The sequence below is a fragment of the Myotis daubentonii genome, chromosome 16 (genome assembly GCF_963259705.1).
Source record: "Myotis daubentonii chromosome 16, mMyoDau2.1, whole genome shotgun sequence".
Taxonomy (NCBI): domain Eukaryota; kingdom Metazoa; phylum Chordata; class Mammalia; order Chiroptera; family Vespertilionidae; genus Myotis; species Myotis daubentonii.
In genome coordinates, this window is record NC_081855.1 from 4,929,631 (window position 1) to 4,943,937 (window position 14,307).

At 40.2% G+C, this 14,307-nt stretch overlaps 1 protein-coding gene across 7 annotated transcripts in view; it reads right to left on the reverse strand.

The window, feature by feature from the left end:
• AKAP10 (A-kinase anchoring protein 10) overlaps positions 1–14,307 on the reverse strand; it is a 110,487-nt gene that overhangs the window by 28,493 nt on the left and 67,687 nt on the right. For 5 of the 7 annotated variants that reach the window (XR_009449045.1, XR_009449044.1, XM_059668483.1 and 2 more), the window contains 3 exons: positions 14,111–14,255; positions 11,465–11,638; positions 4,136–4,245 (listed from right to left, as the gene is read on the reverse strand). Coding sequence is in view for 3 of the 7 variants with exons in the window: in XM_059668483.1 (XP_059524466.1) it covers positions 4,136–4,245; positions 11,465–11,638; positions 14,111–14,255 (429 nt within the window). In the remaining 4 variants the exon portion in view is untranslated. The remainder of the gene's footprint in view (positions 1–4,135; positions 4,246–11,464; positions 11,639–14,110; positions 14,256–14,307) is intronic. The other 2 variants (XR_009449046.1, XR_009449047.1) reach the window with 1 other exon arrangement.

The following is a 14,307-nucleotide window of genomic DNA, read 5'->3' on the forward strand; positions in this document are numbered from 1 at the left end:
TCAACGCAATTTTATTCAAAATCCTAAAAAGGTTTATGAAACATGCCGAGTTAACAGTTAATTCACATTTCTAAAATTCAAAGAGAAGAGAAAAGGCACAAGAATAGCCAAGGTAACTTTGTAAAAGAAGAGATAAAAAGGTAGGACAAAATGTCTTATAAATTACTAGTATATTACTATGCTATAAAGCTATAGTAAAAAAGCAAAATTAAAAGGCAAAGCACATAGTAAAAGGTCTTATTTTTAAGAGATTACTACTAACCCATCAACACTAATAAAAGAGAAAAATGGTAATTGGCGTACGAGCTACCCTTTTCATTGGCTAATCAGGGCTATATGCAAATTAACTGCCAACAAGATGGCGGTTAATTTGCATATGTAGGCACAATGCAGGGAGGCGAAAGGGAAAGCAGGAAGAAGCCTCCTGCCTCTGACAGTGATCGGAAACCCAGGGGGGAGCTAAGAGCTGGGGGGCAGGGCAAAGGCGGCCCTGGGGCCGCCTTTGCCCTGCCCCCCAGCCATGATCAGAAAATCAGGTGCCTTTTCCGCCCTGGCCAGTGATAGCAGGAAGTAGGGGTGGAGCCAGCGATGGGAGCTGGGCACGGTCGAAGCTGGCAGTCCCGGGAGCTAGGGGTCCCTTGCCTGGGCCTAAAGCGAAGCCCACGATCGCGGGGCCACTGCCGCTGCGGGTCCCCGCTGCCCGGGCCGGACGCCTAGGCCAGAGGAGTCAGGCCTGGGCAAGGGGCCGACCCTGTGATTGGAGGGTGATGGGGGTCAACGCCTGAGGGCTCCCAGTATGTGAGAGGGGGCAGGCTGGGCTGAGGGACACTCCCCCCCCCCAACACACACACACCCAGTGCACGAATTTCGTGCACCGGGCCCCTAGTATATATATATATATATATATATATAAAGAGCTAGGGGCCGTCACCTCCGAAACAACCGAATGGACCACCGAACATGCTGCGTGGGGCAACCAGGACGGCAGGGGGGTTACTGAGGAACGACCAAACCACTGAGCAGCAGGCTGTGTGGGATGACCAGGCTGGCAGTGGGGGAAGTGAAAGGCAACCAGGCCACCAGAGGGGGCACTTGGGGGCAACCAGGCCAGCAGGGGCAATCAGGTTGGCAGGCAGAGGTGGTTAGGGGTGATCAGGCTGGCAGGGGGGCCAATTAGGGGCGATCAGGCAGACAGGCAGGTGAGCAGTTAAAAGCCAGCAGTCTTGGATTGTGAGAGGGATGTCCAACTGCCTAAACCGGCAGTTGAACATCTCCCAAGGGGTCCCGGATTGGAGAGGGTGCAGGCTTGGCTGAGGGTCCCCCCACCCCCCGCACGAATTTTGTGCACCAGACCTCTAGTAATTAATATTCATAAACATACAGAATTCCAACAAGTCATTATGAAATCATCCAACAGCCCAGCTGGTGTGGCTCATGGTTGAGCATCGACTAAGGTTTGATTCCCGGTTGGGGCAGATTGTGGGCTAGGTCCCCAGTAGGGGGCGTGCAGGAGGCAGCCGATCAATGATTCTCTCTCATCATTGGTGATTCTATCTTTCTCTCCCTCTCCCATCCTTTCTGAAATCAATAAAAATGTATTTCAAAAAAATCACCCAACAGAAAAATGTGAAAATGAGATAAAGAGTCAATGCACAGAAGAAACACCCCAAAAACCAACAAACATACCAAAAGAAGCTCTATCGCCCTGACCAGTTTGGCTCAGTGGATAGAGCATCTGACTGCGGACTAAAAGGACCCAGGTTCGATTCCGGTCAAGGGCATGTACCTTGGTTGTGGGCACATCCCCAGTAGGGGCTGTGCAGGAGGCAGCTGATCGATGTATCTCTCTCATTGATGTTTCTAACTCTCTATCCCTCTCCCTTCCTCTCTGTAAAAAATCAATTAAAATATATTAAAAAGAAAAAGAAGAAGCTTTATCTCATGAGCAATAATACAAGATTGGTAAAAAAATGTAAAGTTTGATATTATTTAGCGTTGATGAAGATGTGGGGAAAATTAGTACCTTTATTAATGACTGATAAAAATGTAAAATGTACAGATACTTTTAATGGTAAATTAGTAAGATCTATTAAAATTTCAAATCTGCTTTTTGTTACAAGGAAGTATATAAAAGGAAGTGCTTTGCTATACTGGGTATAAACGTGAAAAATAAAAACAACTGAAACAATATCAAAATGACCAAATAGTGGCACAACACATTATGTGGAATATTTTGTCACAGTTATAAGCTATAATTAAAATTACATGTAGAAACTATGACACAGTTAAAATGAGGTAAATCTATAAAACTCACTATGAATGAAAGCGCAAAATACATACAGTGTAATATTAACTACATAAAAATAAGCAAACAAAAAAATACACTATAACAATGAGTAGGAAGAAGAGAAAATAAGGATAGGTGTGTGATCAAAGAGACATTAGCCTTATCTACCAATTAATTTTTATAAGACACTAGAGGCCTGATGCATGAAATTCGTGCAAGAGTAGGCCTTCGCAGCCACGGCGGCTGCCTGAATCCCTCCCTTGCAGCCACGGCAGCTGCCTCGGTCCTGCAGCTTCATCCGGAAGGTCGTCCAGTCTAATTAGCATATTATGCTTTTATTATTACAGATTAATATATTTGTACTTAAAAGTTAATTCAAAAAAGAAAAACAGATTTTATGATGTCTCTATATTATCTCCTTTCAGGCAAAGTGGATCTTATTTTAGAGACAGCCTCCCAATAACTCATCACTTCATATATAAGCTTCACTATCCCAACTGCTATAATTTGTTTGCCTTGATAGAAATTTCAGAAAGCTGCTGAAATCATAAAATTAAAACAAACACTGGAAACTATCTTTAAAGATGGGAGAAAAATTATTTCTACTTATGACCATTTTATTAATTAGAAAAAAAAGAGAACTCATGGGCCTGGACAACAGTGAACAGTGTAGTGATTGCAGGGGTGGGAGGTGGAGGTGGAAGAGGGCATAGAGGGGATAAATGGTGATGGAAAAGAATGAAAGTTAAAAATAAAATAAAATTCACAAAAAATTATATTTTACACACAAAAACACCTATGAAAGCAAAACATCTTGCAATTGATACTTTCTTAAGCAAGGTTTTAAACAAATGAGCCAACCATTCCTTAAGAATAAATATCTTTGGAAATTAACTCATCTAGGCTTATTGTCCACCATTTCCTAAAAGAAGAAATAAAGATTACTACAATCCCGACACAACTGAGGTGTGCTTTCCAAAACCAATGTGATCCAAGGACCTTTCACTTACCTCAAGTACCTTACAGACTCCTTCGTCTCCCAACTATCATTGTTACTTTCAGATAAAAACAATTAAACGTTGAAATCCCTTTTTTATGGCACTGCTAGGCCTGGGGTTGGGGTGGAGTAATGAAGCCTTTGCACAGGCTTATGTGTTAATCAAGCCATCTTTAGGGAAGAGGACTGACTTTATGATTTGATCTGTGGTAAAGTTTAATAAGTGGCATATCCTATGAATCACTATCTTTTTGTTGTAGAATGAAATAAACAACCAAGTTAATTCTAAAATACAAAGGAACAATTTTATTCCATTTTCTGAGTATTAGTTATACAGTCCATATAAATGATATTGGCATCTTTGTACTGTACTTTTCTTTTTGCTTTTAAGACAGAAATTTTGAAATCGCTAACATATGAATCAAATGAAATATGGACGAGACAGCCCAAAACATACCACACAAACATCACACCTAATCTATATCGCCTACGGTGATAGAATCATGATGTAATATTTGTGGAGTGCTTACTGATACCAGGCCATGTACTAAATTCTTTTATGTGTGATCTCATTTAATACCCTCAATAACCCAATGAAGTAGTAATATTATCCTCACTTTATAGATGAAAAACTGAAACACAAACAGATTAAGTAGCTTGGCAATAAGTGGCTGGGACAAGACTAAAACCCAGGAAGTCATTCCTAAGCCTTCACTCTTACCATATTCCACTGCATATTATATGTAAACGTTCTGGGCGCATAATAATAGATTAAAATAGTTTAGATTAAAATGCAAAAAGATGCAAAATTTAATATACTTGATAAAATTCTAGACATGTGCCAAGCTTACCCTGCATACGTCCGTTGATATAAAGATTCTGGATCCAGACTTGCAGCATCCACAATTATTGCTTCATCAAAATTTTTCAGAATTTTAACACTAGCTTTTTTCATACTGGACTACAACAGAAATTGTAAAATTAGTGGTATATTATTTAGGAATCAAATCACTCCTGGGTTTGGAATATGACAGATTGGTACAAATCTTCAGTGTTTGAAATATATGTAATTTTCATTCAACCCATCATTACTGTGATGAAACAGCAATGATTCTGAAATGTAACATCAATATATAACTACAGGGGGAGTGCAATATTAAAATGCACACCATATGCATTCACATGCCAAATGTTTTTCTCAAGTTCCCACAAATGTGCTGCCTTATAGCATTATGTTCCCATTGGTGCAAAACTCCCATCCACCCATGCATATGCATCTTGACTAATACATGTGAAGCTCAACTTTTACAAGATAAGCCTGAATGCTTTTGATTCTCAGTGAGGCCATGTGACAGGAGAGAAGCTGAAGTTAACTTTCTAAATTAACCAGTTAAATAAATGTAATAAGTTCCCCTCCACCATTCTATGTCCCCACTCCTAACTCCCACATAAAAAGCAAGTCAAAATGGATAGACCTATGAAATACCGAGCCATGGTTTGACCCAGAAATTCCACTTCTAAAAATTCAATTACACACGCACATGCAAAATGACTTATATACAAGATTATTCACTGCAGCATTGTTTAAAATAACAAAAGACAGAAACACGCCTAATATCCACAACTAAGGTGTAGATTAAATTAATAAAATAAATAATTGAACAGATACTTATAAACATTCTTTGGGGGTGAAGGTGAGGAAAGAGCTCTTTTTTTGTAGCCAAAAGGGCACAGAATTAAAAAGAAAAGAGCCCCAGCCGGTTTGGCTCGGTAGATAGACCGCCGGCCCTCTGATTGAAAGGGTCCTTGGTTCGATTCTAGTCAAGGGCACGTACTATTTTTTTTTAATATGTTTTATTGATTTTACAGTGAGGAAGGGAGAGGGATAGAGAGTTAGAAACACTGATGAGAGAGAAACATCGATCAGCTGCCTCCTGCACACCTCCCACTGGGGATGTGCCCACAACCAAGGTACATGCCCTTGACTGGAATCGAACCTGGGACCCTTCAGTCCGCAGGCTGATGCTCTATCCACTGAGCCAAACCAGTCAGGGCAAGGGCATGTACTTTAGTTGCAGGTTCCTCGGCCCAGGTCAGGGTGCGTGTAGGAGGCAACCAATCAATGTGTCTCTCTCACATTGATGTTTCTGTCTCCTCTTCCTAAAAAATCAATGAAAAAATATCCTGGGATAAGGATTAACAGCAACAACAAAAAAATAAAATAAGAAAAGAGGCATCAGAATAAAGGAGAGGAATACTTCTATGAGGCCATTGTTACTCAGATTCCCAAACCAGACCAATCTCTGGAGTTTAGACCCAAAATCCTCAATAAAATACTAGCAAACCAAATCCAGAAACATACGGAAATAATTATACACCACAACCAAGTGGGATTTATCCCAGTAATGCAAGCTTGGTTTAATAACTGGTAATCAATTAACGTTTCAAGAGTAAAAACCAAAAGCCTGCATAATCATCTCGGCTAATACAGAAAGAGCATTTGACAAAACCCAACATACTTTCCTTTTTTTTTTTAAATCTTCACCTGAGGCCTTAGCTGGGTTTGCTCAGTGGATAGAGCACCGGTCTGCGGACTGAAGGGTCCGGGGTTCGATTCCACTCAAGGGCACATGCCCGGGTTGTGGGCTCAATCCCTAGTATGGGGCATACAGGAGGCAACTGATCAATGATTCTCTCATATCATTGATGTTTCTATCTCTCTTTCCCTCTCCCTTCCTCCCTGAAATCAATAAAAAAATATCAAAAAAAAAAATCTTTACCTGAGGATATTTTTCCATTGATTTTTAGAGAGAGTGGAAGGGAGGGGGCAATGTGAGAGACACATCGACTGGTTGCCTCCTGCACACACCCCAAACAAGGCCGGGACCGAACCTGCAACCAAGTTATGAGTCTTTGACCGGAATTAAACCTGGGTCCCTTCAGTCTGTGGGCCAACACTCTATCCACTGGGTCAAACTGTCTAGGGCTCAACATACTTCCTTGATAAAAGAACATTCAACAAATTAGGAATAGTAGAGTACTTCCTCAACTTCATAAAGAGCATTTATTTATGAAAAACCCACTCTGAACATCTTACTATATGACAAAAAACTGAAAGCTTGCCTCCTGGAAGTTCCAGCCGGAGCAATTAGGCAAGAAAAGGAAATAATAGGCACCCAAAGTGGATAGAAAGAAAACTTTCTATTCACAAATGATGTGATCTTATATACAGAAAATCCTAAATAATTCACAAGAAAACTATTAGAGCTAACGTGAATTTAGTAAAGTTGAAGGTAGATGACACACAAAAAGCAGTTATAGTGCTATGTATTATCAATGATGAATTAAAAAATGAGATTAGCCTAGCTGGTGGGCGCAGTGGTTAGAGCACTGGCCTGAACACCAAAGGGTTGAGGGTTTGATTCCTAGTTGAGGGCATGTACCAGGGTTTCAGGTTTGATCCCCAGCTCCACAGTTGGGGCACATGCAGGAGGCAATCAATCTATGTGTCTCTCTGACATTAATGTCTCTCTCACTCCCTCCCTTTCACTCTCTCTAACACGCAATGAAAAAAATTCCTCAGGTCAGGATTAAAAAAAGAAAGAAAAAGAAGTAGTACAAAATGGCAGTCATAAAATAGTCATGGGAATGTAAAGTACAGCATAGGGAATATAGTCGATAATACTGCAATAACTCTGTACAGTGCTAGGTGGGCACTTGAAATATCAGGGAGATCACTTTGTAAAGTATATGATTGTCTAAACCACTCCGCTGTACACCTGAAACTAATATAAAATAATATTGATGTAAACTGTACTTGAAACATTAAATAAAAACCAACCCTATTTGTAATAGCATCAAAAAGAAAAAAAATTCTTAGGAATAAACTGATCGAAGAAGGTATACAACTTATACACTGAAAACTATAAATGTTGCTGAAAGGAATTAAGGACAGCCTAAATTAGACAGAATGTCATTCCATATTCATGGACTGGAAGACTTACAATTGTTGAGATGACAATACTCCCAAAGCAATCTACAGATTCAGTGTAATCCTGATCAAAATGGAAAAGCTGATTCCAAAATTTACATTTGAAATTGCAAGGAGCTCAGAATAACCAAAACAATCTTACAAACGATAAAAACGAAGTTGAAGTACAAATACTTCCCGATTTCAAAACTTACAAAGCCATTGTAATCAAAACATAGAGTACTGGCAAAGGGGTAGACATATAGGTAGGTTGATAGAGTAGAAATGAGAGTCCAGAAATACACTCATGTATCTAGTTAAAATGACTTTCGACAAGGATGCTAAAACCATTCAATAGTGAAAGAATAGTTTTTTTTCAATAAATGATGCTGGGAAAACTGGATATCCACATGCAAAAGAATAAAGTTGGACCCCACCTCACATAATATGTAAAACTAACTCAAAATGGATCAGAGGCCTAAAACTTAGAAGAAAACATAAGTGGCCATGGGAAGTGACTGCTCAAAGGGCACGAGGTTTCCATTTGGGATGATGAAAAAGTCTGGAACCAGATAGTGGTGATGACTGCATAACACTGTGAACATTCAAAATGTCACTGAATGGCTAAGTTATGTTAAATGAATTTTACCGCAACAAAAAAAATTACTTGCATTTCTGTACACTTATAATATGAATATGAAATTAAGAAAATTCCATTTATAATAGCATCACAAAAATAAAATATTTAGGAATGCATTTTTAAAAATACAAAACTTACACTTGAAAAGTACAAAATATTGTTGAAAGAAATTAAAAAAGATTTGAGTAAGTGAAAAGAAATCCATGTTCATGGACCAAAATATTTAATATTGGTAAGATGGCAATACCTCAAATTAATCTACAAAGTCAGCAATTCTATTCCTATGTATATACACAAGAGAAATGAAAACATATATCCATACAAAAACTTGTACAGTAGTGTATATGTCCTACCTAATAATAAACAAACATGGTAATTAACCGTACCTCCAACACACTTCCCATTGGCTAATCAGCAGGATATGCAAATTAACTGCCAACCAAGATGGCGGCCAGCAGCCATGCAGCTGAAGCGAACAGGAGGCTTGCTTGCTCCAGTGATGGAGGAAGCCAAGGTTCCCCTCCTGCCGCTGCCGGCCTCTGAGCTGCACTCTAAGAAACAATGTTGCAATTATAGAAGCTAAACAAACCCCAGAAACCTGCTTTCAGCCAGCCGGGCCTCAGAGCTGGAGCTGCAACAGTGTTTCAATTATAGAAGCCAAACAAACCCAGATACCTGCTTTCAGCAGCCAAGGTCTCAGAGCTGGAGCTGAGCCTCAGAGCTAAAGCCGGCTCTCAGTTCCAGTGACAGCCATAGAAGGTAAATAAATCCCAGAATTTTTTTATAAAAACAAAAAAACGAAGAGGTTGGGAGCTTTAGTCACCCGCCAGCCTGAAAACGGCCCTCAGCCCCTCACCCAGACTGGCCAGGCACCCCAGTGGGGACCCCCACCCCGAAGGGGGTGTGACCAGCTGCTAACAGCCATCATCCCCTCATCCAGGCTGACCAGGCACCCAAGTGGGACCCCCACCCTGATCCGGGACATCCTTCAGGGCAAACCAGCCGGCCCCCACCTGTGCACCAGGCCTCTATCCTATATAGCAAACTGACCCTAACAGCAGAAGGACTGGGAATGACTGGTCACTGTGACACACACTGACCACCAGGGGCCAGATGCTCAATGCAGGAGCTGCCCTCTGGTGGTCAGGGCACTCTCACATGGGAGGAGCTCTGCTCAGCCACAAGCCAGGCTGATGGCTGCCAGTACAGCGGTGGTGGTGGGAGCCTCTCCTGCCTCCTCAGCAGCACTAAGGATGTCCGACTGCAGCTTAGGCCTGCTCTCCACTGGCAAGTGGACATCCCTCGAGGGCTGCCGGGCTGCCAGAGGGATGTCTGATTGCCATCTTAGGCCCATTCCCCCCAGGGAGTGGGCCTAAGCCAGCAGGTGGTCATCCCCTGAGGGGTCCCAGACTGCAAGAGGGCACAGGCCAGGCTGAGGGACACCCCCCCCCGAGTGCACAAATTTTTGTGCACCGGGCCTCTAGTATATATATAAAAGCCTAAGTGACCATATGACTGGATGACTGGCCGGTAGCTATGATGCACACTGACCACCAGGGGGCAGATGCTCAATGCAGGAGCTGCCCCCTGGTGGTCAGTGCACACTCAACAGCCAACCTCCCATGCCCCCCCCCCACCCCCCCACCCCCAGCTGGCTGGTTGGCCCCGATCGCCATCCAGGCCAAGGGACCCACCTGTGCACGAATTCGTGCACCAGACCTCTAGTTATTCATAATAGCCAAAGGTAGAAACAACCCAAATGTTCATCAACTGATGGATAAACAAAATGTGGTTGTGTCTGCTTGATGGACTATAGTATGATTTAGCCATAATAAGGAATACATTTTTTTACAAGTTTAATAGGGTTAAACCTTTAAAATATTATGCTAAGAAAAAACCCACACTATGCTAAGTAAAAGAAGCTAGTCACAAAAGACCACATGTCATTTGGGTCCATTTATATGAAATATCCAGAATAAGCAAATCAATGGCACAGAAAGCAGAGTGGCAGTAGCTTGCAGAAATGGGAGATTTGGAGGGTGACAGTTTAAGGATACAAGGTTTTTTCCAGGGTGAAAACCACGTTCTAAAATGGATTGTGGTGACAGTTAAGCAAGTCTGTGAATATACTAAATGCCATAGAATTATACAATTTAAATGGGTGTATGAATTATATCTTAATAAATCTGTACGCAAAAAAAAGGAAAAAGAAGACACACAGTTATAAAATGACAAGAACAGATTACACTAACCTAGGCCCGCAGTCAGCAAACTGCGGCTCGCAAGCCACATGTGGCTCTTTGGCCCCTTGAGTGTGGCTCTTCCACAAAATACCACCTGCGGGCGCGCACGTACAGTGCGATTGAAACTTTGTGGCCCATGCGCAGAAGTCGGTATTTTATGGAAGAGCCACACTCAAGGGGCCAAAGAGCCGCATGTGGCTCGCAAGCCGCAGTTTGCCGACCACTGACCTAGGCCATCAAAAGTTGGATTGTAACCACCCTTGCAGGGGGAGGCTAGTGACTGGAAGGGGATATAAGAGAGTTTCTGACATAATGATCAAGTCCTGTTTCTTGATCTGGATGCTGGCTATATGGGTAGTTCTGTCTATGAGAAGTCTTGAAGCTGTATATAGTTATGATAATGGCAAGTTTTCTGTATGTATATTATAAATGTAAAAATATATTTTACAGTTAGCACCTAGGTCTTTAAAGTGCCTAAAAGCCAAAACATTCCATCCAGCCTGTATGAAAAACTAAGTGGCAAACACATGCAGCAGATTTGTTCCAAGGTAACCTTAAGAGCAGGGAAATGTACAAGGAGAGCCTGTTGATAGCATTAAAATAGTCCTGTTTTATAAATTAAGAAAATCTGTCCAAGGCCCAGTGTCAAAAGAGATGAGAAAGTAATTATGCCATATTATTAAACTTATGGTGAAAAACACTAGACAGGGAATATAGTTCTGGCTCTCCCACTTGCTGTGTGACTTCAATAAAAGCAGTTAACACCTCTTTAGATCGCTTCTCTTGATGATAGACCACTTCCTGTGATTTTGGGGAGACTCAGGTAAGGTCTGATATATTAGAGCACTCCAAAACCAAACCAAAGATTAGGAAAGATACAATTTGGAGGGTGACAGTTTGAAAATAAATTATTTAACAATATATACAAATTGTATATATTGAATTGTATATAATTCAAATGAAATCAAAAGCTCTTCAGTGAAATACAACAATAAGAAATCTAACAGTTCACTCAATTATTCTATAAAATGTATTCCAAACAATTACATAAAGAACTCTTCAGAGGCTATAAATGCATATTATATTTTGTGATTATTGAAAGGAACAGCTAGTGTCAAGCAAGAAAATGGCCTGAGTGAAACAGCATGATACCTTATAATATAATATACACAAGTACTTTGATTAGAATATATAGTAAAGAGGCTAATTTTATTTCACCTTTGTTTCTTCAACAACTTAAAACTTACAAATGGGATCTGTTACTGGTATTTAAAGGAAAGGATGTGTACACCTTTCTTTCTCATGGCAGAGGCAAATCAGTGAATACCTGAGATGCTGAGCTGTCAGAACCACCTTGGTGAGAGTCATCAGGAGCACCAACAGAGCCATGAGCAGTCAGTGAAACATTCCCTCCCAGAAATTCATCTCCTCGAACCGAATGGATGAGATCATTCAAATATTTATAATACAGATTGCTGGACAGAAAGCCAGGCAAAAACACCTGAAAAAGAGGACAAGCATTATTTTAAATGCTGAAATCAAATACAACTAAAATCCTATTTTTAAAACAAAATTTCACAAATGACTTTACTTCTCCTTTTTACACTCCAAGTAATATCCCTTTATACAGAGTTTACACTGTAACTAAAATTACATGTATAATTCATATTTTTTTCCACAAAAAAAATCCCACTTTACTATGAAACTATTACATAGAATAGATATTTAGATTTCTTGGTGACCAGAAAATTGTCTAGGGAGTGAATATATATTGAAACTAGATTTTTCTGGTCTGTTATAAATATTAAAATCTTTGTGCATATATTTATTTTTAACTTTTGAACCGATTTCCTTATGATAAATTACTAGGAGTGTGATTACTGAATTAAATAGTATGAACATTTTAGCTTTAATATATATGGGCAATTTACTCTTCAGAAGGATGTTGTCAACTTGTTCCACTAGCAATATATCAAGGTATCTGTTTTTTGTGTTTTTTTTTTTAAATGATTTTAAGTTAAAAAAAAAGAAAAACAGAGGAAGGAAGAGGGAGAAAGAGAGAAACACTGATGTGGGGGAGAAACAATGATCGGCTGCCTCCCACAAGGAGATGTGGGGATCAAACTCAAAACTTGGGCATGTGGCCTGACCAGAATCAAACCAGAGCCTTTCGATGCACAGGATGATGCTTAACCAACTCAGCCACCCTGGCCAGGGCAAGGTATCTGTTTTGACACAGGCTATCAAAACACCAGGTTGTGGTTATTTTTTCTTTTTTCTTCTCTTCTTTCTTTCTTTTTTTTAACCTTTAATTTAATTTTAATCCTCACCTGAGGATATGTTTCCATTGATTTTCAAAGAGAGAGGGAAAGACAGATAGAAACATCAATGTGAGAAAAACAGGGCCCAGGCCGGGAGTAGCCTGCAACAAAGATATGTGCCCTTCACCAGAATCTAACCCTGCACCCTTCAGTCCACAGGCTCACACACTATCCACTGAGCCAAACCGGCTAGGGCCAGGTGGTGTTTTTCAAATTATTGTTAAATAAATGTCTAATAACTATGGGTGTTTTTATTTGCATTTAAAAATTAAGAAAGATGCTGAATAAATTCCCATGCTTATTACTGGCTGTTGCTATTATCAACTTTTCCTTCACAGCACTTAGCACAGTTGTAAGCATTTGTCTGTGTGTAGTTGTGCTTTTTTTAGACAGAGCCCTGGGAGGGCAGAAACCAGGTTTCTGTTGTCTACCACCCTAACACCAACAGCCAGAACAGAACTACACAAAGCACTGGCGAATGACTCACCTCTGCCTTTTTTCCATTTATCTACTTGATTCATTAAATTAGTTTAAGTTCTTTACATACATATTTAGTAAGAAATTTTTTTAGATTTTGTTTTTCTCTTTTTTTTTAAAGGGGAGAATGATGATTTTTATTTTTATTTTCTTTTAATATATTTTATTGATTTTTTACAGTTAGGAAGGGAGAAGAATAGAGAGTTAGAAACATCGATGAGAGAGAAACATTGATCAGCTGCCTCCTGCACACTCCCTACTGGGGATGTGCCTGCAACCAAGGAACATGCTTTTGACTGAAATCGAACCTGGGACCCTTAAGTCCGCAGGCTGACGCTCTATCCACTGAGCCAAACCAGTTAGGGCCTCTCTCTCTCTTTTAAATGTAATACAGACCCAAAACTTTTCCTTTAAGATCAGGAAGATTATAATTTAAACATGGAAAAATTATTTTCCCAGGGCAATAGCTGATACTCTATTCAGTTTATCACTAGCTTTTCAATGATTTGATTTTTATATTGAACTCTTCCCTATCCCGGAAGTCCGCTGTTACGTGGGTACTATGTAACAGTGCGTACTTAACCCCTTCCCCTAGATACACATGACGTATGTAGCAACCTAACTTCATGGGCTTCTCCTGGGCTTTGCAATTCCTGGTAAAAGCTGCTCCAGTTATTGGAAGAATAAACCATTCACAAATTCTAATACTTCACTGTTAATAAGCTACTACTAATGCCCTAATTAGTGATCATGATACTACACAAAACTAATGCTCCAACCCTGTTAAGGGATATTGGTGAAATATTTGGGTCATTCCTAAGCTAACTTTGCCCAATACTGCTCTCTAATTAATAAGCACTTTATTCATATACACCTTACCTCATTTTTATCCTCAAAATAACTTTTAAGGTAAATTTCTATTACCCATAACATTCCCATTTCACAGATGAGGCAAATGGCATCAAAGAACTTCATTAACTGCCTGAAGCTACTTAGCCTGTAAAGATTAAGATTAATACACACCAAGTCAGATTCAAAGACTCTGCTCTTAATCACTATCTGCACTACTTCACTTTTCCACTGTCCTGTTGCATATCGTTTTTCCCATGCTCTATTTTCTGGGTTCCAACAGTAAAAACTTCTGATAGGTTAATACTTTTGATGTTCTTGGTTACCTTCTCCATGGTTGTCCAGGCCTGACGTAATGGAGTTGTAAAACAGTTGGGGAGTGGCCCACCTTCCCTGCAGATATTAGATTCAATTTCTAATCTTACAATATCATCAAATCCAAGAGGATGTGTGGCCTGCAGGGAGAAGTACCTATGATAGAAAGACAGCCAAAGTAAAACCAAATTCCAAAGCAAATACAAGC